The sequence below is a fragment of the Lontra canadensis genome, unplaced genomic scaffold (genome assembly GCF_010015895.1).
Source record: "Lontra canadensis isolate GAN:19392208 unplaced genomic scaffold, GSC_riverotter_1.0 scaffold67, whole genome shotgun sequence".
Taxonomy (NCBI): domain Eukaryota; kingdom Metazoa; phylum Chordata; class Mammalia; order Carnivora; family Mustelidae; genus Lontra; species Lontra canadensis.
The window spans coordinates 4,873,091-4,899,978 of NW_022631061.1; the positions used below are offsets into that span (position 1 = coordinate 4,873,091).

The 26,888-nt window shown below is 34.7% G+C and overlaps 1 protein-coding gene across 6 annotated transcripts in view; it reads left to right on the top strand.

The window, feature by feature from the left end:
- Positions 1-26,888, top strand: part of PDS5B (PDS5 cohesin associated factor B) — a 192,954-nt gene that overhangs the window by 140,441 nt on the left and 25,625 nt on the right. For all 6 annotated transcript variants that reach the window (XM_032880024.1, XM_032880027.1, XM_032880026.1 and 3 more), the window contains exons 22-24: positions 12,241-12,309; positions 13,705-13,841; positions 21,653-21,776. In XM_032880024.1, the coding sequence (XP_032735915.1) occupies positions 12,241-12,309; positions 13,705-13,841; positions 21,653-21,776 (330 nt within the window). The remainder of the gene's footprint in view (positions 1-12,240; positions 12,310-13,704; positions 13,842-21,652; positions 21,777-26,888) is intronic.

Here is a 26,888-nt window from a genome sequence, read left to right on the forward strand (position 1 = left end):
GTCTTTTTTTAACATGCTGTTACCTCCATTAGAACTAAAACAACATTGAAACATCTCTATAGTTGAGCATAGGCATGTAACCTGCAGTGCATTCCTTGATAAATACAAAGTATCATTTGGTTCTTTTTCATCTTTACAGTAGGTTAACTTTTATAATGACATCTATTTTAAAAAACGTGAAGACTGACAAACTAGTTCACAGTATGGTTGTCATGACAATAGTTGTTTCTTTCCCTTCATATAGTAGAGAATTAGAAGGGATTGGGAGAAAACATTAGGAAAGAAATAGTGATTTTGTCTGTCTTCCGTTTGTCTTTGGGGCACTGCTTGTTTGGATGTGGGAGAACTGACGCCTTACAGTCACGTGGGGTGGTATGTATGTGTGTGCATATTTATGTGTATTCACACAAACCCACACACATAAATGTGCATGTGCAGACACATATATAACTATCAGTTTTGTGTCTATAGTGTGCTAGCACTGTACTGAGTTCTTTGGAGAATTAAAAGAAGTATAAGATAAAGTTTCTCCTTCTAAAATACAGTTATAATTCTTGCAGTATATATCTGTATTACTACATGTTTCATATCTGTTCTTATATTAATTTATTTTAATACTATTAATACTTTTAAACAAATTTGTTATGGAACATAGGTTATGGGGATAATAGTCGAGATAATTGTATGTATTAGATCTCTAATGATTTGTGGCTGTTTAACATTAGTTGACTAGGGCCCTGTAATTTAAGACACGTAGCTCCTGTGTTAATTACCTTCGTCTGTGGCTGTGGCTATGTTCTTTAGCTGTGTCTCTCACTTTTCTTCCCCTAAGTACAGTATTTCATGTTCTTTAGGTCATGTATGCTAATCATGTATTTAAAATTTTCTAGATCTTTACTGTGTTTTGTTTTCTTTAATGAAAAAATTTTGTTGAGATAAAATGTATCAGAAAAATATACACTTTTTAAGGCTATGGTTCATTGACTTACCACAAAGTTAAGATTTTTGACCAACTGACAGTTGGTCAGATTACCAGCCCCCAAAGCCCCTGTGTCTTTTTCTTGTTATTATCCCTTCCATTCTCCCATTTTTATTTATTTTTTAATATTTTGTTTATTTATTTATATTTAATTATATATTATATTTATATATAAATATACATGGTCATGTATACAAAATATGTATATTTATATAAATGTATATTTATTTATATATTTTATATATGATAAATATATTTATAAATAAATTTATAAATATATCATATATATTATAAATTTATTTATGATAAATATACGATGAATATATATTTATTATATTTATGATAAATATAAATATATATTTATAATATAAATATATACTTAATATATGATAAATATATAATATATATAATATTACTTATATTTTATTTATTTATTTATTTATTCCCAGTTTATTCTCCATTGTGAGGTAAATCCATCCTGTTGTTTATAGCAGTAGTGGCTGCTATACTTTTGTTGCTGTATAGTATTCCATTGTTCATATATATACCATGAATCTGTTCTGTTGCTAGACATTTAGGTTATTTCCAATGTTAAATGCCTGCTGTTGTTAACAAATACTCTCTTATATGTCATTTTGTGCGTTAATATATACATTTCTGTTGTAGTGTAATTGTTGTATCTTAGAGTCTGTTAAGTTGTTTTATTTTTCTTTTAAAGATTTATTTATTTATTTTAGAGAGAGAGGGTGTACGCCCAGGCATGAGTTAGGGAAGGGGGAGGAGGGGAAGGAGATGATGAGAATCTCAAGCAGACTCCCTGCTGATTGAGAAGCCCAATACAGGGCTTGATCTCACAACCATGAGATCATGACCTGAGTCAATACCGAGAGTCAGACACTCAACCAATTAAGCTACCCAGGCACTCCTGTATGAGTTGTTTTAGTAAATTTTGCCAAATTGCTTTTCTTTCTTTTCTTCTCCCTCCCTCCCTCCCTTTTTCTTTTCTTTTCTCTTTTCTTTTCTTTTCTTCTCTTCTCTTCTCTTCTCTTCTCTTTTCTTTTCTTCTCTTTTCTTTTCTTTTCCTGCCAAATTATTTTTCAAAGTGATTATACCAGTTAACATTCTTATATGTGCTGAATGAGAGTTCTAGTTGTACCATTCCCTTGAGTGTACTAGATATGCCAGTCTTTAACTTTTTAGCTATTATGTGGATGTGTAATGAATAGTATGCCCTTAGGCACTTTCTCATATATGTATTGATATTTTGGCTATCCTCTTTTGTTAACTGTCTGCTCAAGCCTCTTCCACATTTTTCTTTTAAATTATCAGTCTCTCTTTTATTCCTCATAAGAGTCCCTTATGTATCCTGTTGGCAGTATGTTTAGCAGATACCTTTTCCCACTTTGTAATTTGCTCTCTCACTCTTTTAGTGGCGTTTTTTGATGAACAGAAGTTCTTAATTTGGGCTCCTGGGTGGCTCAGTCGGTTAAATGATCTGCCTTCAGCTCAGGTCATGATCTCAGGGTCCTGGGATCGAGTTCTGTATTGGGCTCCCTCCTCAACAGGGAGCCTGCTTTTCCCTCTCCCTCTGCCCCTTCCATTCCCTGCTATGTGCTCTCTCTCAAATAAATAAAATCTTTTAAAAAAATTTACAAAAGGAAATTCTTAGTTTTAACAAAGCCCATTATTTTCTTTTTAGTTAGTACGAACCTTCTCTTTTTTACCTACCCCGAGGTTGTGATAATCCCTATATTATTTTCTAGAAGTATGGTAATACACAAGCCTCTAACCACATGTAGCTATTTAAATTTGAACTAAATATAACTGGAAATGTATTCACACATTTCAAGTGCTCACTAGCCACATATTGCTAGTGTTGGACAGCTCAGAACATTCCCACCATCTTGAAGTTCTGTTAGACAGTGTTGCTCTAGAAGCTTTGTTTATTTACTTTCACATTTAGCTGTATAATCTATTTAGGATTTATTTTTGTATGTGGTATATGGTAAATGTCAGGATTCATTATTTTATTTCCATCTTACCCCACCATTTATTGAAAAGACTGTCTTCCCTGCTGCAATTTTTTAAAAAATTGAGGTGAAATTCACATAACATAAAATTAATCATTTTAAAGTATACAATTTAGTCACATTTTAGTACATTCACAGTTTTTGTGACCACCACCTCTATCTAGTTCCAGATCATTTTCATTAAGCAGTTATACCTCATTTCCGCCAGGCTGGGCAACCACTAGTCTCCTGTCTGTCTTAATGGATTTAACTATTCTGAATATTTCTTATAAATGGAATCATGCAATTCCATTATGACTTTCTGTGTCACTCTTCTGTCACTTACGTAATATTTTTGAGGTTCATCCACATTGTACCATGTATCAGTATTTCATTCCATTTTATGGCTGAATAATATTCTATTGTACATATTTATCACAATTTGTTTATCCATTCATTCACCGATCAACATTTGGGTTGTTTCCACCTTATGAATATTGTGAAAAGTGCTGCTATGAATTTTGTGTTTGAGTTTTTGTTTGAATACCTGTGTTTAGTTCTTTAGGTATAATCCTCGGTATAAATCTTTGCTGGATTATATGGTAATTTTATGTTTAACTTTTTGAGGAACTGACAGATTGTTCCACAGAGGCTATACCATTTTACCTTCCTACCAGCAGTGTATGAAAGTTCTAATTTCTCCTCATCCTCGCCAATTTATTTTCTGTTAATTTGATTATAGCTGTTCTAGCGAGCATGAAATGATATCTCATTGTGGTTTTGATTTGCATTTCTCTAATGATGCTGAGCATTCTTTGAAGTACTTATTAGCAATTTTTATATCTTTTTGGAGCAAAGACTATACAAGTCCTTTGCTCATTTTTTACGGTTGTATTTTTGTTGAGTGGTAATAGTTCTTTATGTATTCTGGATACAAGTCTCTTGTCAGATACATGGTTTGCATATATTTTCTTCCATTCTGTAGGTTGTTTTTTAAGTTGTCTTTTAATCTTTTTTATTGAGATATAATTGACATATAACATTTTAAAAAATATTTTATTCATTTACTTGTCGCAGAGAGAGAGAGAGTGCACAAGCAGGGGAAACAGCAGGCAGAGGGGGAAGCAGGCTCCCCACAGAGCAAGGAGCCCCATGTGGGACTCAATCCTAGGATCCTGGGATCACCACCCAAGCTGAAGGCAGATGCCTGACTGACTGAGCCATAACGTTATATTAGTTTGATGTGTATAATATAATGATTCATTATTTTATATATTGTGAAGCGATCACAATAACTATCCATCCCCACACAGTTATAAATTTTTTTTTTCCTGTGGAAAATCTAATTTAAGGATTTACTGTCTTGGCAACTTACCAATACGCAATGACTGTAGTCACCATGCTATACATTACATTCCATGACTTTTTATTTTATGACTGGAATTTTGTACCTTTGTCCCTATTCAGCCATCTTGCCCACCTACCCCTGCCTCTGGCACCTACCAGTCTATTCCATGTATCTTTGATACTGGTCAGTCTGATAGGTGTGAGGTTATAGCTCATTGTGGTTTTGATTTGCATTTCATTGACGATTAGTGATGTTGAGCGTCTTCTCATGTGCCTGTAGGCCATCTCTATGTCTTCTTTGGAAAAATTGTTTATTCAAGCCCTCTGCCCATTATTTATTTTTTTAAACATTTTTTAAAACAGATTTTATTTATTTGAGAGAGAGTGAGAAAGAAAGTGAAAGAGGGGGAAGGGTCAGAGGAAGAAACAGACTCCCCATTGAGCAGAGAGCCCAATGTGGGATTCTGTCCTGGGACTCTGGGATCATGACCTGAAGCCACGGTAGACACTTAACTGACTGAGCCACCCAGGCCACCCCCTCTGCCCATTATTTAATTGAGTTGTGTTTTTTGCTATCAAGTTGTGTAAATTCTTTATATATTTTGGATATTAACCCCTTATCTGATGTATGATTTGCAAATATCTTCTCCCATTGAGTATGTTGCCTTTTCTTTTTGTTGATTCCTTTGCTGTGGAAAAGATTTTTTGTTTGATAATAGTCCATTTGTTTATTTTAATGTTGGTTGCCCTTGCCTAGGGAGACCTTTCCAAAAACATTGCTAAGACTGATGTCAAAGACTTGTGTTTTCTAGAAGTTTTATGATTTCAGGTCGTATATCCAAATCTTTTTCCCTTTTGAATTTGTTTTTGTGTGTGGTGTAAGATTGTGGTCCAGTTTCATTCTTTTGCATGTAGCTGTCCAGTTTTCCCAATACTCTTTATTGAAGAGACTGTCCTTTCCCCATTGTATATTCTTGCCTCCTGTGTCATAGATGAATTGGCCACATGTACATGGGTTTATGTATGAGCTCCCTGTTCCATTCTGTTGATCTCTGTATCTGTTTTCATGCCAGTACCATACTGTTTTGATAACTGTGGTTTTGTAGTATAGTTTAAAATCTGGGAATCTGATATGTCCGGCTTTGTTGTTCTTTCTCACGAGTTCTTTGACAGATTTTGATATCTAGTAGCTTAAGCGTTATAGATGCCTTCAGTGACAACTGCTGCTGTTGCTGCTATCACTGCTGCTTCGTCATCATCATCTTTTTCAGGATTATTTTGGCTATTGTTAGCTTTTTGCATTTCTATCTAAATTGTTTTATTTTGTTTCGTTTCTGTCTGCATTTTAGATTTTTATTTATTTATTTGTCAGAGAGAGGGAGTACAGGCAAGCAGAGTGGCAAGCAGAGGCAGAGGGAGAAGCAGGCTCCCCGCTGAGCAAGGAGCCCGATTTGGGACTCGATCCCAGGATGCTGGGATCATGACCTGAGCCAAAGGCAGCTGCTTAATAGACTGAGCCACCCAGGCATCCCCTGTCTGCATTTTAGAATCAGCTTGTCACTTCTCCCTATACCACTCTAACCCAGCATACTATACATACCTGGCTGGAATTTTGATAGGGCTGGTAATGAATTATAAATCATTATATAATTATAATGAATTACAAATCATAATTATAAATTATATATATATTTATAAATATATATATTTATTCATATTTATAATGAATTATAAATCATCATTATAATACTGCCTTTCACTCTGTGAACAGGGTATTACAATCCTGAGCTTTCTGTTTCTTGAAGATTATGTATGTCTTAGTCTTTGATTTCCCTGGGTAATGTTTCTAAGTTTCTGTATAGATGTCTTAGCTTTCTTAAATATGTTCCTAGGTATATTATGTTGCTCAATGCTATTATAAATAATAAGACTTTTAATACTTATTTTCTCTAACTGCATTTTGTTGGCATGTAGATATGAAGTCATTTCATTTTTATATTGACTTTTATCCTAGAATTTTGTTAAAGGCAGTTTCTAATTCTACTAGTTAGTTTCTGCATTTGGGGGATTTTCTCTCTTTCACAGTTATGTCATTTGTTCATAAAGACAGCTTTTTTTTTTTTTTCCATTCTTAATGCCTTTTATTTATTTTTTTTCTTCCTCATGCTTTGGCCAGGGCCTTCAAAACAATAGAAGTGGTGATAGTGGACATTTTTGTCTTCTTCTCAGTCTTAGATGGGTGGATGGACTAATAGTACCCAACAGAGGACTTGAAAACTTCATCTAAATGGCATATATATGACACTGCACTCAACGTAGTTCTGGCATACATTCTTTCAACTTTGTCTTTTATTTATAATAGTCTGTTTACATGTAATGTAAATAATCATTTGAGTTAATTCACTATCTGGTTTTTATTTTCAGTTTGTTCTGTCAGTTCTGTATGCATTTTATTCTTCTTTCTTTCCTTTTTTTTTTTTTTTTAAGATTTTATTTATTTATTTGACAGAGAAAGATCACAAGTAGGCAGAGAGGCAGGCAGAGGCTGAGCAGAGAGCCCGATGCAGGGCTTGATCCCAGGACCCCAAGATCATGACCTGAGCCAAAGGCAGAGGCTTAACCCACTGAACCACCCAGGCGCCCCTCTTTCCTTGTTTTTGATTAAATACTTTTATTCCATTTCCCCCTTTAGTGACTTGGTTTTTACATTTTCCTATTCTTTTAGTAGTTGTCCTAGAGGATACAGCATTCTCCCTTGAGTTCTGAAGGCCAGTATCGATTAGTCTGTTTTAAACTTTCAGGACAGCAGGTTCAGTATTTTAGGAACCTGAGCATACTTTAATTCCCTTTATTTCCTGATGCTTTTTGTGCTTTTGTTCACACAGGACCATCACTATTATATTTTCTACAGTTAATGTTTATTTAGACTTACCAACATCTTTTCCATTTCTCTTATTTTTTCATTCCTTTTTGTCTATGTGATGATTTTCTTTATACTTGAAGAATTAAAAGAAGTATTTCTTCTAGTGTGGATTAATGCTGATGCAGTCTCTCGGTTTTTATTTGCCTGAAAAATGTCTTGTTTTTGCCTTCATTTTTTAAAGGATATTTTCTTCAGGTTTAGAATTCTAGCCTGGTATATTTCCTCCCTCAGTAATTTAAAAATATTGTACCATTATCTTCCATTTCCTTACCTTTTCTCTTGAAATTGTCTGACAGTCTGAGTTCCTTTGAAGGTTTTCCTTTTGCTTTGAATGCTTTTAATCTTTTCTGTTTTGCATTGGTCCCAGTTTCACGATGATGTGTCTGGGTGTGCTTTTCTTTGTATTTATCCTACTTGGGGCTTGTAGCTCTTCTTGAATGTATAGCTTTGAAGTCTTGTAAAAGTTCTGAATAATTTTTGTATCATATTCTCTTTCCTCTCTTACTGCAATTCTAACTATACACTTAAAAACATACAATTTCTTTTGCTGTGATCCAGCTGTTTGACACCTTTATGTACTTTCCCCCTGTTCATGTATCATTTTGTTTTCTTCTGACCTGCATTTGAGTTTACTAATACACTCTACGGATTTGTCTAATCCTATGTTAAACCCATGCACTGAATTCTTAATTGCACTTATTTTATATTTCAATGTTATAATTCCTTTGTAGTTTTTAATATAGCTTTTAATTCCCTGCCAGAATTCTCTGTCTTGCCATTGAATTGTTGAACTTCTTTAATTATGTTGAAGTTTATATCAGCCTTACTTTCTAGACCTCCTGTGGCTTTGTCTTGTTTTTTTTCTCTTATTTTTTGGTCACATCTTTTCTTACATGCATGTTACTCTGATTGCATGGTAGACTTTGCCTGTGAAAAATGTTCAGATAATTTGAGGCCGTGAATGATTTTGTAATTCTTCTGGAGGTGACTTAACTTTCCTTCTGACAGGTAATTGAGCTATTGTCAGATCAGTTTGGTCCAGGCAAGAGTGCACTAACTGGAAACTGGGCTTCAGTTTTTGACAGGCTAATTCTTTTTCTGGTTACCTTTATGTGTAGAGTATATCTATTTGGGAGCCACCCAGAACTCTGAGGTATTTAACAGGGACTCTGTTCTTTATTGGACCCAGATTTCCAATTTTTTTCCTTCCTGCTCTGTGACAGTGATGCAGATGTTGTTCAACCTGTTAAGTCTCTTTCACTTTCAGAATCAGTTATCATTTGTATGAGAAAAGCAGTCCTAGGGCCAGACTCAAATCTTGACTTCATTCCCCTTTTGAGACTTTGCCCGGCAAATTCTCACTGCTTTGGTAGCTCTTTTATCACCTTCAGACTGATTTTTAAAAAGATCTTTTATCCAGCATTTCCATTTATTCCATGGAAGGTAGGTTAAAAAAAAACCTAATCAGCTCTTGTAAGAACAGAACTTTCACCAATATTAACCCATTAATTTGTCTTATTTTAATGTTATATTTGATATGTACAAAGGAATATATATTTAACATTTGTGTAATTGTTTTATAATAATACAGTGAACATTTGTGTACTGTTAGTTCCTGGTTTATTACTCTCTAGACTTTTCTTTTTGTTTCTTCTCTGCCCCAGGTAACTGCTGTATTGAATTGGGGCTTACTATTCCCTAACAAGAACAAAACAACACTTTGGCACGTGTATGTCTCTGAATAACATACTTGGTTTAGTTTTGCTTATTCTTGAGGTTTATGAGTTATACCATATATATTCTTGGCTGACTTGCCTTTATCATTACACGTTTGTTTCTTTGAATAACCTTCCCTTGTTACTGCATCTAGCTGTATGTGATTCGTTACTGTGTCTTATATTAACACTGTGTGAAATTTCTTATATTTATTCTCTTAGTGCACATTTGAAATATTTCCATTTCTTTACTCTTCGGAGCAGTGTTCCTGTGAAGGTTCTTAGAGAGGCTGCATGATGCATATGAGCAAGAATTTCTCTAGGTTATATTTATACAAGTGAAAATGATGAGTAACAGTGTGTACACACATTTAACTTTTCATTTTATTCCCAAATTACTTTTCAAAATCATTGTTAAAACTTATTTTTTATTAACAGTATATTGTACCCATTAGTGTCAGATCTTTTAATTTTTGCCCATCTAAAAGTTGGAAAATAGTGTCTCATTATGGTCTTAATTTGCATCTCCCTGGTTACTAATTAAGTTTTTATGTCTCATCACCATTCATGTTGCCTCTTTCTCAAATTTCTTTTGAGGCCTTTTGCCTTTTTTCCCCAGGCTTTTTGTCTTTTTCTCATAGGTAATCTTTATACACATTAATACTTTTTCAGGTATATGTTGCAATATCTTCATAAAAATGTATAAACTCTGATTTATGGTGTGTCCTTTTCATTTATGGTGTCCTTTGAACAAAAATTATTAATTTTAATATAGCTAAATTTATCATTCTTCTGTAGTTAGTGCTTTTTACATCCTTAAGAAATCCTTCCCTACTCTAGTGTCATAAAAATAGTCTCCAATATGGTCTGAAAGTCTTGAGATTTTCTTTTCACACTTAAAAAATTTAATCCATCTGGAATTGATTTGTTTGTTTGTGTGCTGTGTCTTAAGGATTTCATTTCTTTTTACTTCCATAGGACAACCAAATTTCCCATCAGAAGTTCTTGAGTAACCTTTCTTTCAATCCTCTTATTGTTACCTGTCATAGGGTGTATAGCATCTATTCTTTACCATTGCTTTGTTTGCTCATCTACAAGATGTCTTTCATGAAAGTTTTGCAATTTTCTTTGTAAAGAAAATTCGAAAAATTTTTCTTGTACAACTTTGTTAGGTACTTTGATTTTTTTAATTGCATTTTATGTTTGTGATTGATTTGGAGAATTGTTTTATAGTTTTCATCTTCTTTCAAAACAGGGTGATGCAGTTGGTTGAGTTTCCAACTCTTGGTTTCTGCTCAGGTCATGATCTCAAGGTTGTGGGATTGAGCCCCACATCAAGCTGTGCTCAGGGTGTCAGTCTGCTTGAGATTCTCTCTCCATCTCCCTCTCCCCGTGCCTCCCACACCTGCATGCATGTGTGCTCTCTCTCTCACTCCAAAATAAATCTTTTCTTTTTTTTAAAGAATTCAGGTTTTGATTATTTTCTAATCCTTGAATGTTTTATCTATATATTAATTTCCTTATATTTCTATATGTGCTTCCTCTGCTTATCATTTTTCATTTCAACTTCATCTACCAGTTTTTTTTTAAAGTGGTATATTTAAATCTTCTGTGGTGGCAAAGTTTTCTGTCTCTACTCTTTTTTTTTTTTAAGTCACTTTTGTTTTGATTTATTTTGGTACTATTCTGCTGGTTGTCCAAATGTTCATTAATTTTATAACTTACTGTGGAATAAGATTTAAAAAAAAACTTCAATATCCTGTTTATACCAGTATCCCAATTAAATCCATAGCCCATTTCATGTTTTTTATTATCTTGACTAGTATATTGTTTCATCCTATTATTTTTAGATTTTCTCTGTCGTTGGTTTTGTTGCATCTGTTTTGGTTTATATTATTATCTTTGAACCATCTGATAGTCTGTTGGTTTTATTTATAATAACTTTCTATTTTGTAATAATATATGCTATTTGAATTTTTTCTTATGAATTAAATATTTTAGTGGAGTATATCTTTGAGTAATTCTTTCAAAATGGCTTATAATTTGGAAACTTTCTCTCTGTCCTAGCTTGCTAAAAATATTTTTTTCCCTTATTCTTGAGTACTAGAATCCTGTATTTCAGGGTACTTGGCTGCAGAAAATCCAGATTATCGTTTTTTGGCATCATGTCTAGTTAGCTGAGATATCTGAAGTTGATCTGATTCTTGCTTCTTATTTGGAAGGTTCCCCTATAGAATCTTTGAGGATCTTTTTAATATTCTTAGTTCAGAAATTTTATCAGAACATTTCTAATGTGATTGTTTTTTCATTATTTCTACTTTTTACTTCAAAGGCGCTTTTCAGTGGAAATGCATCCTAAACTCTATGTGTTTGATGAGTTTGCCTTCCGGATGTTGGGGCTACCTATCCTGTTGCCAGAGGGTTACCTGAGCTGCTATTTGATTTGTTTCCCAGGCTGCTTTTGGAAGTCACTCCTGTCAGCTGGCGGTACACTAGATCTCCAGTGTTCCAAGATTGAGCTCGGCTCTTTTGTCACCTTGCTTTAATTTCCTGGCTGTCACTGCAAATGCACATCTTGAAATACCTGCGTTCTATCATCTCAGGATTATGCTGTGATTGTGGGAAAAAAAAAATCTAACTTTTTTGGAAAATGTTTCCATTCTCTGCTTTTTATGGAGATGTGAATCTAGCCTTGTTAATATTTTTACTGTATATTTTGCATTATTAAAATTATTCTAAAGGTTCTGGCCTTCTTTTTGACACTTTTTGTTTTCCAGCCCTGCTGTGTGTGTGTGTTTGTGTGTGTGTGTGTTGCCATTTTGGTGGGATTTAGGTACAAAGATACTAATGCATCTTATTTTCTTACAGTCAACTGCAAACCTTTCTAATTTTTCTTCTGCTCAGGATTTTTTGCATATACCCTTTCCCTTGTTTAAGAACTACGCTTTTTTGCTGTATTGATTTTTTTGTTGCTCCTTGCCAGCCACCTTAAATAATTGAATCATTAGTCTCAAAGGCTAAGTTAGGAAGTATATGTAAGATACAGTCAGTCCTACCTCACACCTGGAAAGAACCAATTACAGATGGATGTGTAAGTGCTTTATGTGGGTACTAGTGAAGATAAGTCTTTCAACCTTTTTGTAAAGTAGATGAGGTATTTTAGTGATCTGTAATGACTGTAGAAGGCAAAGATTTCATTCATTCACTAAATATTAATTAAACATGAAAATTCTAATATATTTTTTAAAGTCCTTCATTTTTGTTTAGCTCCCAGGAAAAAAGACAACTAAACTTTGGGTTCCAGATGAAGAAGTTTCTCCTGAGACAATGGTCAAAGTGAGTGATATGCATAGTTCTATTTAATACATCAATATATCCACCAGATTGTATTATCATTAAAGTGTTAAAATTTTTATTCCTGTTGTAAAGATATGGCTATTAAAATCACCCAAGTTTTTATATTTATTGTATGACATCATCCCAAGTGCTCTGAGAGTGTAAGGCAATAATGAGAAACCTGAGGCCCTATGGGCAGCTGCACATAATCTGATTTGGGGAAAAAAAAAAAGTGCTTGAAACTGCCCCCAGTTGCTGCTTCTTAGTTATTAACCTTTTAAGGGTGAAAGACGTTGCCTGTTCTCTTGTGTACATTCTCCTGTTAAGTAAAAATGATCATCCAGGTTTTAAGACTATCTTTTCCGTGGGATTTGATAAAACTTTTATTTTGATTTTTAAAAAAGTTCAACCTGTTAGTCCTTGAATTCGAAGTAATAGGTAAAAACTACTTATCACTAGTGTAGAGAGTATTGATTTACTAAAATGATCTATAGTCTGTCATGTAGACCTCATCTCAGTCCACTGTCCAAGGTGTGTAGGCCGGGAACAAATATATTAAATACTGTTTTTCTCATTGTAGTTTCTTATAAATCCAGTCATGTATATATGCGTGTACTGGTTTATATTTTATATTAGGAACTACTTTGTTGTGTTATTCCGGTTTCAGATGCTAATACTGTTTCAGCAGACCTTATAGAGTAGCTGATGGAATGATGCTTGATACTTCTGAGTTCCAGTATAAACCTGTTTTCTCAGCATTGGTGTCAAGCAGCAGTTTTGTGTAGGTCAGGCAACTCTGGACTAGAAGGCAGGCTTCCTGCAGTTAAGCTTATGCTTAATAAATGGCCCAGAAAAGGGATCTGAAGAGTGTCTGCCACATGCCACTGTTCAAGACCCACTTAGCTGCTAAGACATAGATCTGTTGAAAGCTAAGATAATATGTGAAAAAGAGGTGATATGCACCCCATCAAAAAGAGTTGTTAGAAACATTAGAGGCAATAACAGAGTTTAAAGTACTTAATTTTAAGTACTTCATTATTATAAAATGTAGCACAAAAATGGAATATAATTTGCAGTTGGGAAGTTAAGTTTTCTGACTAGGGACGTTAACATTTTACTGTGGGTTCTAAAGAACAGAAATTATGGTGGGGAAACATTAAAAAATCAAAAAGAACCAGTCTTTAGTTAAATCATTCATTTGTCAATTGCCTGGGTGGGAGGGTAAAACATCTTAAAGACATTCCGTTATCTTGATATATAAAGAAGAGAATGACTCTTTTTTCCTTTACTTTTCTTAAAAAGCATCCGTTAAAACCATTTCATTTTATTCAAGGTAGATACAGAATTTCTTTAAAATGTAGTAATGTTGTATTTGTCAATTTGTTTTTTAAATAGATTCAGGCTATTAAAATGATGGTTCGATGGCTTCTTGGAATGAAAAATAATCACAGTAAATCAGGAACATCTACCTTAAGATTGCTAACTACAATATTGCATAGTGATGGAGACTTGACAGAACAGGGAAAAATTAGGTATGTAATTATTATTCCAAAGTTCTTGCATAATATTTTAGTATCTGGTGTAATTTCTAATGGTGCGGTTTCTTTTTAAGAAAGTAATTAGTTGAACACTACATCAAAGACTAATGATGTGCTGTATGTTGGCTAATTTACATAATTAAAAATGTATAAAATGTAAAATACAAAAAAAGTAGTATTCCTATGTATGTGTGCATATATTTTTATTATAATATGCTTTTGCACAGTGGTTATTTCAGAATGGCAGTCATATATCAGAGGCAGAGTATTGCTATATATTGTAAATATTTTAAACAATAGATATTTACTTTTTTAAATATCTAATAGGAAAATAGTAATTTATCAGTAACTGATATTTTGCATTCTTCTTAATGGCTGAAGGAAAAAGAACACACTAGGTAGAAGGCAACTTACTGAATCTATTTCCAGAAGTATAAATACATGCAAATGTACTAGATGTACTAGATGTAAAATTTGTACTAGATGTAAATGTGTACTAGATGTAAATTATATAAACACATGTACTTTGTTTTGTTTGAAAAAGGTAGTTTAGTATGGTGATTGAAAAAATGGACCCTGGAGCCTGGATTCAAATCCTGACACTACCATATACCAGCAAATCACTTTAACCTCCTTATGTCTCAGTTTCTTTGTTTATAAAATAGAGATAATGATTATACTTTTCTTGTCTAGCTGTTATGATAATTGAATTAGTCATTATTTATGTGCATATTTAGATCTAATCTCACCTGTTTTTATTCATGTTACTCTTTAATGAAATCAAATGTGTATTTGAATTCTACAAATACATGTGAATTATATTACTTCACTTTTATTTTTTATTTTTAATTAATTTTTTTATTAACATATAATGTATTATATTACTTGTTTTAGGGGTGCAGGTCTGTGATTCATCAGTCTTACACAATTCACTAGCTCATACGCTCTAGTGTCCATCATCCAGCCACCCACCTCCCTAACCTCCTCCACTCCAGCAACCCTCTCTTTTTTTCCTGAAATTGAGTCTCTTATGGTTTGTCTCCCTCTCTGGTTTTGTCTTGTTTCATTTTTTTCCTCTCTTCCTTTGTGATCTTCTGCCTTATTTCTCATATTCCTCATAAAAGTGAGATCGTGTGATAATTGTCTTTCTCTGATTGATTTATTTTGCTTTAGCATAATACCCTCTATTTCTGTCCTTCTTGTTGCAAATGGCAAGATTTCATTTTTTGACGGCTGCATAATATTCGTGTGTGTGTGTGTGTGTATCACATCTTCTTTTTGCATTCATCTGTCGATGGACATCAGGGCTCTTTCCATAGTTTAGCTATGTGGATATTGCTGCTCTAAACAGTTGGGGGCATGTGCCCCTTTGGATCGCTACCTTTGTATCTTTAGGGTAAATACCCAGTAGTTTGATTGCTGGGTCATAGGGTAGCTCGATTTTCAACTTTTTGAGGAACCTCGATGCTGTTTTCCAAAGTGACAATACCAGCTTGCATTCCCACCAATAGTGTAGGAGGGTTCCCCTTTCTCCACATCCTTGCCAACATCTGTCATTTCCTGACTTGTTAATTTTAGCCATTCTGGCTGGTGTGAGGCATTATCTCATTGAGGTTTTGATTTATATTTCCCTGATGCCGAGTAATGTTGAGCAGTTTTTCATGTGTCTGTTGGCCATTTGGATGTCTTCTTTGCAGAAATGTCTGTTCATGTCTTCCTATTTCTTGATTGGATTATTTGTTCTTTGGGTGTTGAGTTTGATAAGTTCTTATAGATCTGAATACTAGCTCTTTATCTGGTATGTCATTTGCAGATATCTTCTCCCATTCTGTTGGCTGTCTTTTGGATTTGTTGACTGTTTCCTTTGCTATGCAAAAGCTTTTGATCTTGATAAAGTCCCAATAATTCACTGTTGTCTGATTGCTAAGGCTAGGACTTCTAGTACTATGTTGAATATCAGTGGTGATAGTGGACAGCCCTCCCATGTTCCTGACCTTAGGGGAAGAGCTCTCAGTTTTTCCCTATTGAGAATGCTATTCACTGGGGATTTTTCATGAATGGCTTTGATGATATTAAGGTATATACGTACTATCCCTATAGTGTGAAGAGTTTTAATCAAGAAAGGATGCTGTATTTTGTCAAATGCTTTTTCTGCATCTGTTGAGCGTATAATATGGTTCTTGTTCTTTCTTTTATTAATGTATTGTATCACATTGATTGATTTGTTGATGTTGAACCAACCTTGCAGCTCAGCAATAAATCTCCATTGGTTATGGTGAATAATCCTTTTAACGTACTGTTGGAACCTTTTGGCTAGTATTTTGGTGAGAATTTTTGCATCCATGTTCATTAGGGTAGGGATATTGGTCTGTAATTTTCCTTTTTGTTGGGGCCTTTGTCTGGTTTTGGGATCAAGGTAATGTTGGCCTCATAAAATGAGTTTGGAAGGTTTCCTTCTATTTCTATTTTTGGTAACAGTTTCAGAAGAATCTATATTAATTCTTTAAATGTTAGTAGAATTCCCCTGGGAAGCCATCTGGCCCTGGGCTCTTGTTTGTTGGGAGACTTTTGATTCCTGCTTCATTGTCCTTGATGGTTATGGGTCTGTTCAGGTTTTCTTTCACTTCCTGGTTCACTTTTGGTAGTTTGTATGTATCTAGGAATGCTTCCATTTCTTCCAGATTGTCTAATTTGTTGGCATATAGTTGCTCATAATATGTTCTTATAATTGTATTTTCTTTGGTGGTGGTTGTGATCTCTCCTCTTTCATTCATGATTTTATTAATTTGGGTCCTTTCTCTTAATATTTTGTTAAGTCTGGCCAGGGGTTTATCAATCTTATTAATTCTTTCAAAGAACCAGCTCCTGCTTTCATTGATCTGTTTTACTGTTCTTTTGGTTTCTGTTTCATTGATTTCTGCTCTGATCTTTACTATTTCTCTTCTCCTGCTGGATTTAGGCTTTCTTTGCTGTTCTTTCTCCAGGTCCTTTAGGTGTAGGGTTAGGTTGTGTATTTGACATCTTTCTTGTTTCTTGAGAAAGGCTTGCTTGTATTGCTATATACTTTCCTCTCAGGACCACCTTTGCTGCATCCCAAAGATTTCGAACAGATGTGTTTTTAATTTTATTTGTTTCCATGAATTTTTTAAATTTTTATTTAATTTCCTGGTTTACCCATTCAACCAGGTCAACCTGGTTGCTCTTTAGCCTCCATGTATTTGAGTTCTTCCCAGCTTCTTCTTCTTCTTCTTCTTCTTCTTCTTCTTCTTTTTAAGAATTTATTTATTTTACAGAGAGAGATCACAAGTAGGCAGAGAGGTGGGGGGCGGGGAGAGGGAAGCAGGCTCCCCACTGAGCAGAGAGCCCGATGCAGGACTTGATCCCAGGACCCTGAAATCATGACCTGAGCCGAAGGTGGAGGCTCAACCCACTGAGCCACCCAGGCGCCCCTCCAGCTTCTTGTGATTGAGTTCTAGTTTCAAAGCATTGTGGTCTGAAAATATGCAGGGAATGATCGCAGTCTTTTGGTACATGTTGAGACCTGATTCGTGACTTAGGATATGATCTATTCTGGAGAATGTTCCATGTGCACTAGAGAAGAATGTGTATTCTGTTGCTTTGGGATGGAGTGTTCTGAATATCTGTGATACTCGTCTGGTCCAGTGTGTCATTTAAAGCCCTTATTTCCTTGTTGATCTTTTGCTTAGATGATCTGTCCATTTCAATGAGGGGGGTGTTAATGTTCCCTACTGTTATTGCATTATTGTCAGTGTGTTTCTTTGATTATGTTATTAATTGGTTTATATAGTTGGCTGCTCCCATGTTATGGGCATAAATATTTACAGTTGTTAGATCTTCTGTTGGATAGACCCTTTTAAAATATATAGTGTCCTTCCTCATCTCTTATTTAGTCTTTGGCTTAAAATCTAATTTGTCTGATAAAAGGAATGCCACCCCAGCTTTCTTTGATGTCATTAGCATGGTAAATGGTTTTCCACCCCCTCACTTTAAGTCTGGAGATATCTTTGAGTCTCAAATGAATCTCTTGAAATAGCATAACAATGGGTCTTGTTTTTTATCCAATCTGATACCCTCTGTCTTTTAATTGGGACATTTAGCCCATCTACATTCAGAGTAACTATTGAAAGATATGATTTTAGTGCCATTGTGTTGTACTATGTATGTATGCACTATGTAGAGACTGTTATTGTATACTGTCTCTGTTCCTTCCTGGTCTATGTTACTTTTTGGCTCTCTCTTTGCTTAGAGGACCCCTTTCAGTATTTGTTGTAGGCTGGTTTGGTGATTGTTGATTCTTTTAGTTTTTGTTTGTCCTGGAAGCTTTCTTTCTCTCTTTCTATTTTCAGTGACAGCCCAGCTGGATGTAGTATTCTTGGCTGCATGTGTTTCTCGTTTAGTACCCTGAATATATCATCCCAGTTCTTTCTGGCCTGCCAGCTCTCTGTGGATAGGTCTGCTGCCAATCTAATGTTTCTACCGTTGTAGGTTACAGACCTCTTGTCTTAAGCTGCTTTCAGGATTTTCTCTTTGTCTCTGAGATTTGTAAGTTTTACTATTAGATATCAGGGTGTTGACCTATTTTTATTGATTTTGAGGAGGGGTTTTCTGTGCCTTCTGGATTTTGATGCCTGTTTCCTTCCCCAAGTTAGGGAAGTTTTCCACTGTAATTTGTTCCAATATACCTTCTTCCCCTCTCTCTTTCTTCTTCTTTTGGGATCCCAATTATTCTAATACTGTTTCATCTTATGGTATCACTTGTCTCTCAAATTCTTCCCTCATGATCCAGTAGTTTTTTATCTCTTTTTCTCAGCTTCTTTATTCTCCATCATTTGTTCTTCTATATCACTAATTCTCTCAGAAGAGAATTTATCCTAGCAGGTACAGCCTCCATTTTTGATTGCGCCTCATTAATAGCCTTTTAAATTTCGACTTGGTTAGATTTTATTTCTCCAGAAAGAAGAAATCTCTAGTATTTTCTATGCTTTTCTCATGCCCAGCTTGGGCTTATCTTTATAATCGTCATTCTGAACTCTAGTTCCAACATCTTACTAATGTTCATGTTGATTACATCCCTGGCACTCAGTAGTGTCTCTTGTTCCTTTTTTTTTTTTTTAAGTGAGTTTTTCTGTTTTGTTTTGTCCGGAGAAGAATAGATGAATGAGAGAACAAAATGTTCAAAGGGTAACAACGACCCCAGAAAAAATATATATTAAATAAATCAGAAGAGACCTGAAACTGGGGAGAAAAGAAAAAAAAAAAAAGAATATTATTAGGCTGGTGAATAGAACAGAGCCACACACTAGATTTTGGGTGTATTTGGTCTGTTAGAAGAAACTGTCTCCCAAAATTTTAAAGAGAAACTTATATATGTACAAAATTATGGGTAAATACGATAAAGGGATGGAATATGATTGTAAAAATGAAAGTTAAAAAAGATTTTAGAAAAGGAATTGATAAGATAAGTTGGTTGAAAGAAGAAAGAAAAATTAAAAAAGAAATAAAAAAAATTAGAGAATGTGATCAGGTAAGACAATAGAACCAAGCCATACACTAGAGAAGAAACTGTATACCAAAATTCTAAAGAAAGAGAAACTTATATGTATACAAAAAATAGGGTTAAATACAATGAAGGGATAGAATATGAGTGTAAAAATGAAAATTAGAAAAGTTTTTAAAAAAGGGAATTGGTAAGATAAGATGTTGGTTGAAAAAGAAAGAAGAAAAATTAAAAAGAAACAAAAAAAAATTTAAAAAATTACCTTTGAAAAACTAAGGAATCATGGGGAGAAGTCATGAATTCTATGTGCTGTGTTCCCCTGCATTGAAGTTGGTATACTTGGTCTTGGCTGGAGTTCTTACTGGTCTTCTAAGGGAGGGAGCTATTGTAGTGATTCTCAGATGTCTTTGCCTGAGGCGGAACTGCACTGCCCTTGTCAGGGGCGAGGCTAAGTAATCTGCTCTGGTTTGCTCTTGGTAGCTTTTCTCTGAAAGCTTTCTCTACAGCTTTGGAGGAGGAGAATGAAAATGGTGGCCTGCCAGTCTCCGGCCCAGGAGGAGTCAGGAACTCAGTACACCCTTAGAAAAAAGCAGTCACTCACTCCTGTCTCCCTGGTCTCTGGCCATACTCCGTACTCACCTGGCCTGTTACCTAGCATTTCTGTCTCTGGCATATGACCCCATTTGGAGTTTCTGAACCTAGCAGATTCCTGTGGTGTGCTCCCATGCCACTTCTCCAGCAGGGAGGAAGGGGAGCATCCCCATATCTGTGGCTTTTTGGGCCCCTGCTCAAAGAGTAGTGGCCCAGCTGTGATGTGGATCATGGTTTATGGCATCCTCAAGCTGAGAGCCCACTCCTCGGCTCTGTCTTTGCAGCTGGCTTCCCTGCTCTGATACTTTGGAGCTCTGTCACACTCGGGCACCCCCAGTCTTCTGTAACCCTGAGCATCCTGAGATCACACTGTCCCAGCGAGGGTTCCAAACCCTAGTTTACCGCTGGAGTGATGTCCCTCAGCAGAGGGGACTTCTAAAAGTTCTGATTTTGTGCTCTGTTGCTCTACCACTTGCTCGTAGCTGGCTGAGGGAGGCTCCCTCCTCTTTGGTCTGTTTTCCCAAATATCACCTCAGATTCACTTCTCCACATGTCCTACTTTCCAGAAAGTTGTTTCTTTTCTGTTCATAGAATTGCTGCTATTCTTTTTTTTTTTTTTTTTTTTTTTTTGATCACCTGTTGAGTTTGTAGGTATTCAGAATGGTTTGATAACTAACTAGCTTAATTCCTGGGACCAGATGAAATGCAGGTCTCCTGCTCCTCTGTTGTGTTGCTCCTCCCCGCAGTTCACTTTTAAATAAAACATGTCTTTATATAAAAACTTGGTCTTCAAAAAGTTAGTTTTAAGTATTAATTAAATTACTTATCTTTATAGAAAATAAACTACAGTAAGAAAAACAGACTTTCCTTTAATAATGGTTAAGTGAATTACCTTATAATAGCTACTTGGAATACTGCTATTGATGTACCAAATAGCACCTCTGGCACATGTAACTTCAGAACCTTATAAATGTTGACATGCATTCAGTCAGTATTTTTACATAATCCTTAGGAAGATAAGGGGGCATTCTTAAACCAATTAGATCATTAGATCGTAGAAAACTGTGGAAGAACATAGGGGATCCTAGTTAAGAAGTTACAACTTTCCATCCTTTTCAGGATTTGTCTAATATATCACTATATAAGGAAGGATTGTTTAGATATTTTTATTAGTTAGGAGTTTACTAATCTTTGAGGTATGTCCCATTAAGCAGAAGTTTTCTTAAATTTAAAAGAAGCTTCTTGGTAATATTTGGAAAGTTGAATTTGAACTAAAACTTGTGATGTTTTCCACTATGCCTTCTTTCATTCTTCTTTTGTACTTAGAACATTAGTTTTAGTTGACTTGATTAACACGTTAGGACATTTTTGTACCTCATCTGTAAGTAAACACATATCCAAAAAAAATCCATACTGAAAGATTTTAGACCCAATAACTAAACAAACAAATAGATTTGTTCTAAGCTTGGCTAAAAGCTGTTTTGTGTAGGATGAAGGAATAAAATGACTTTAATATAGATTTTGTTCAAGAGAAGAGTTTTGTAGTATTAGACACCATCTGTCAAACTTAAGTAAACATAATAGGATATTCATTATCACTAAATTGTCTTTGATCCTTTTTTTTTTTGGCAAATGGGAATGTTTTTGTGCAGACATTTAGAAATCTAACTTTCTTTCTTTCTTGCTTATTTTTTAGTAAACCAGATATGTCACGTCTGAGACTTGCTGCTGGGAGTGCTATTGTGAAACTGGCACAAGAACCTTGTTATCATGAAATCATCACATTAGAACAGTATCAGCTCTGCGCATTAGCTATCAATGTAAGGAGGATGGCCATATAGAATGTGACTTTATATCTTTGACTTTTAGGAAGAAAAAAGTCCACTATGATGGTAGAGATAAAAGTTTTGAATTGTCCCCTTTTGGAAAGTATATTCATGTGTAATGTTTCAGAGTTCTAAAACTGTGGTTTAAGTTTTGGGTTACTAACATAGTACATTTGATTCTTGTTGTTTGTAGTAGTTCTCTTCTACAGAGTCACCCCAATCGTTGATTAAGCAAATACTGAACCATTGCTTGTAAGGAAAATACAGGGGTGGTTTCTCCTAGCCTCTGGTCACAACATTTTTGTCAGTCTATCAGTATATAATTTAAAGAAAAATTATTTAATATTATAGTCATGTCATTAACATTGAACTCATGACCAACAGAGCTGTATTTCATGCCTGAATGAAGCTTTGCTAACATATTTTCTTCCTAAGGCATATTACAACCTTCTTGCTTTTAGGAACACTGAACAACGCTATGCTTGGGAGCTCTTTTAAACAACAAAATCACGAACAAATGCACAAAAACACAAAAAAATGTGGCACTAGATAGACTGTCAAAAGGACACTTGTTTCTAATACGAGCGCTGACATAACAGGCAAAACTTTGCTTCGTTCAGCTTCAGCTGGGATATTGGTCAGACGATTCAATATGTTTGTTGCTGTACTCATTTACTCACCAGTAACTCTGAAAATAAATTTTAGTGAGTAGGCAAATTCACAGATTTAGAATATTTGTTAATAATGAGACTTTGAATGTATATAGTTCTTAAATGGAAGAAAAAATACACAGAAATTTACAGTTTTATAAAGATACAGTATAGATTAATTTTAGGTCAGAAGCATTTCTTGTAATTCAAGCCAGTTAAATTTTCAGATTATTAACAGTGATATGCATGGATTCATATTCCTGTCTTACAGATTTCTTATTAGAGTAATATAATATTTGAATTGTATCCCTTTGGAAGTTTTTAGCATCATTGAGAAAATTAAAAAGGAATTCCTTAATAATAAATATATTTCAGTGTGAGTTTTTAATTCATTATTTGGTCATCTTACACTGAATTTTCCTGTTCTTTTCCAAGTAGTCTTAATAAGAATTTGGCAGTTACTTCAGGGATAATTATAATTTTTCTCTCCACCCTTCCTTCTGTTTATTTAAAAATTAGTGCTTATGTGTAACCCCTAGACATAAACGATCATTTGTTTTTTTAATCATTTTGTCAGTTTTTGGTGCTTTAATCTTCAAAATAGCTCTTCCAAATCTTGTTTATAATTTATTTTAGTATTAGTGTTGTAATTCAGGTATTAAACTAAGCCATTTGAAAATGAGATTTTGGTGAGTCCATAATTTCCTGGTTTAATTTCCTCATTTTTAATTTTAGAGATAATCTTATTTTGCGAGAGAGTGAAAATTGTTTAAAAAGTTTGTATTAGATTTCTTAGAAGTAAACAACCTTTGTAATTATTGTTTTTTTAATTGATGATTCATTCAGTCCGTTGATTTATCATGTTCTTGGTCTGGTATTTCTAAGGGTATTGGTGCTACCAGTATTGAAGTGGAAATATTTACAGAAGTGTGGAAGTATGTGAAAGAAATGGGCTTTGTTTGAAACTTACTGTGTATAAGAAGTATGTACAAATTATAAAATGTCCTCTGTGAAAAGCATCCACACTTAGGAACTTCTAGAGATTTTCTAACATAATACATGTTATATATTACTATCTCAGTCACCAAATTCCCAAGGAGGAAGTTCAAATTCCCTAAGTTTTAAGATTTTTTTTGAATTCTGTTGACTGTGGAACATATGCTAATGGTTAAAAGTTAGTTATTAGTATATTCTTACAACTTTCAGACATGCAGTTACCCTCTTCTGAACAAAACCTTCCCCTAATTCTGTTGTTCTTATAAACCACTTGCCTATCTCTTCTTTTTCTTACTATTTTATACTAGTTTTAAAAATATTTAATTTATTTATTTGACAGAGAAAGACACAGCAAGAGGGGGAACACAAGCAGGGGTGGGTGGGAGAGGTAGAAGCAGACTGCCCACTAAGCAGGGAGCCCGAAGCGGGGCTAAATCCCAGAACCCTGGGATCATGACCCCAGCCGAAGGCAGCTGTTTAACAGCTGAGTCATCCAGGTGCCCTTATCTCTTCTTTTTAAACCTTCAGACCTCAGAGAGTAATCCATATCTTTGTCTCTCTTATCCTCTTATCTCTCACTCCTCAATAATTATTCTTTTGGCTTTTGCCTTTCTTGTTTTTCAAAAATGCTTTGTTAAGAAGCCTCAAATCCCGTGGTCTTTGTCTTCATTATACATGTTCTTCTTGCACTATTTGACAGAGTTCATTGCTCCTTTATTCTTGAAATTCTTCTTGGTTTCTATTTCCTGATTTTTGTCATAATTCTCTGACTTCATTTTGGGTTGTTTTCCTTTCCTTTAAGTGTATGTTTTCTTTCTTTTTAAAAAGATTTTATTTATTTTAGTGAGAGTGAGCCTGAGAGCATGATTAGAGGGGAGGGGCAGAGGGAAGAGTAGGCACCCCACTGAGCAGGGAACATCCTGGCATGGGGCTTGATCCCAGGACCCCAAGAGCATGACCTGAGCCTGAGCCAAAGGCAAACACCCAATCAACTGAGCCATCCAGGAGCCCCTATCAATGTATGTTTTCTATGTGGATCTGCCCATGACTAAATTTTCCACTTACACATTCTTTTTTGGCCATCTCATTTTCTATGTAGGTGACTCCCATATTAGCAACATTAACTTTTTTCAAGTCAGAGTCTGGTCCCACATCTGAGGTTAAACAGAAATTTCAAACTTTTATGTTCTGTCAATGTGAAGACTAAATTCATAATCTTTCCCAAATCTATTCTTTAGTGAGATGTAGAGCCTCGTTAAGCATTAAATAAATACAAATGGCATTCATAGATTGAAAAGCATGAGTTATGTTTGACTATTTGCTTGTCCTTGCACCTTGTTGCAAAAGTGTGGATAATCTGTCCTATATTTACTATATCTTTTCATTCATATGTTCTTAACTATTCTTTTTTTTTTAAGATTTTATTAATTTATTTGACAGAGATCACAAGTAGGCAGAGAGGAGGAAGCAGGCTCCCCGCCGAGCAGAGAGCCTCATGACCTGAGCCGAAGGCAGAGGCTTTAACCACACTGAGCCACCCGGGCGCCCTTCTTAACTATTCTTAACCACCATAATCATCATTAGCTCTGACCTAGACTATTGTGAGACTTTTCTTTTCCACTGTGAGTAAAATTTTTCTATCATAGTTCCAATCATATTATTCCCCCACTCAAAAATATGTAGGACCTTATACTTGTAAAAAAGAAAAAATTGCATATATTTTACAACTTGGCCATTCAAGCCCTTTTAATTTGTAGACCCAAATATACATTAAAATTTTTTTATTAATATATAGGGTATTATTTTTCAGGGGTATAGGTCTGTGATTCATCAGTCTTACACAATTCACAGCACCACAACACATACCCTCCCCAGTGTCCATCACCCAGCCACCCAATCCCTAACCGCCCCCACCGCTCTCCAGCAACCCTAAGTTTGTTTCCTGAGATTAAGAGTCTCTTAACGGTTTATCTCCCTCTCTGGTTTTATCTTGTTTCATTTTTTCCTCCCTTCTCCTATGATCTTCTTTCTTGTTTCTCAAATTCCACATATCAGTGAGATTATATGATAATTGTCTTTCTCTGATTGACTGACTTCACTTAGCATAATACCCTCTAGTTCCATCCACATCATTACAAATGGCAAGGTTTCGGGGTTTTTTGATGGCTGCATAATATTCCATTGTGTGTATATATGGACCACATCTTCTTTATCCATTCATCTGTTGGTGGACATCTAGGCTCTTTACATAGTTTGGCTGTTGTGGACATTGCTGCTATGAACATTTGGGTGCAAGTGCCCCTTTGGATCACTACATTTGTATCTTTAGGGTAAAAATCTTTTTAACTCACTACCTTGACCTACTCTCATGTCAGTGAAGCTGAATAATTTCGTACTTTTTTGTGCCTGTATTTTGCTGTCTTTGACTTTCTTCTCGCCCTCCCATTTCTACACATCCAATCTGACCCTTTTTGTGACTCAAGGCTTAAACACAACCTTCTCCATAAAACTTGCTCGGATTCTTAGAACTGGTCTCATTTTTGTTCCTCACAGATTTTTATCTGCAGTCCTTTGATACATGCATGCCTTGTGTTTTCTTTATTTATGTACCTGTGCTTTATTTCTCTTACTTGAGTTGAACTTTTTAGAGGTAGTGTTGTTTCTCAGAGGCCTTTGTCATATATTTGAATAGAAAGTAAACCTGGAGAAATAAAAATAATATGAATCTTAATATTATTTAATATTTAGCTGAGTATTTTAGAATTTGAATGCAATTCATGAACTACGTGCTTTATGTTCTAGGTTCTGTAAATACAGAGATGAGTGAGTCATGGCTACTGCCCTCAAGAACATAACCTCTTAGGAGAACAGAAAATATAATTATTGATAATGCAATGCAATACCAAAATAACTGAATTATTTGCAAGATACCATCAGTAGTTTTATGGTTAATTTTTACTAGAAAAGGCCACTAAAAGTGAATTTATGTAAGGTGCAGACTAAAATTAATTTCACAGTTAGTAATGAATAAAAGCTTTTAATTGGAACTTTTTCTTGGAGGAAAATGTGTAGTAGTAGACACCATCTCCTTTTTTCCTTATATTGAACCAAATATTGGTTATAACCATAACCATGAAAGTATCAAGTGTTTACTTTTCTGAGTGTATTTTTTCTTATAAAAATTGTACTACTCTATTCTGTACTTCACATTTAACTTTTATAACAGTTAAAATGGTAATCATCTTTGCAAAAAACAAACATTTGAAGACTTCCTCAGTTCATAGGAACTCATCTTTTAAATCTTAATTCAGATGATTCTATTTGATGTACCTGTTTGTCATAATTCTTGTCAATTTTCTCATCTTTTATTACTGTGTCAGTTGCTTGCAAATGATTTAACAGTTCTTCTCTTACTTCTTTTTAATGACTTTTTGGAATCCTGCTACTTTTGCCATGATTC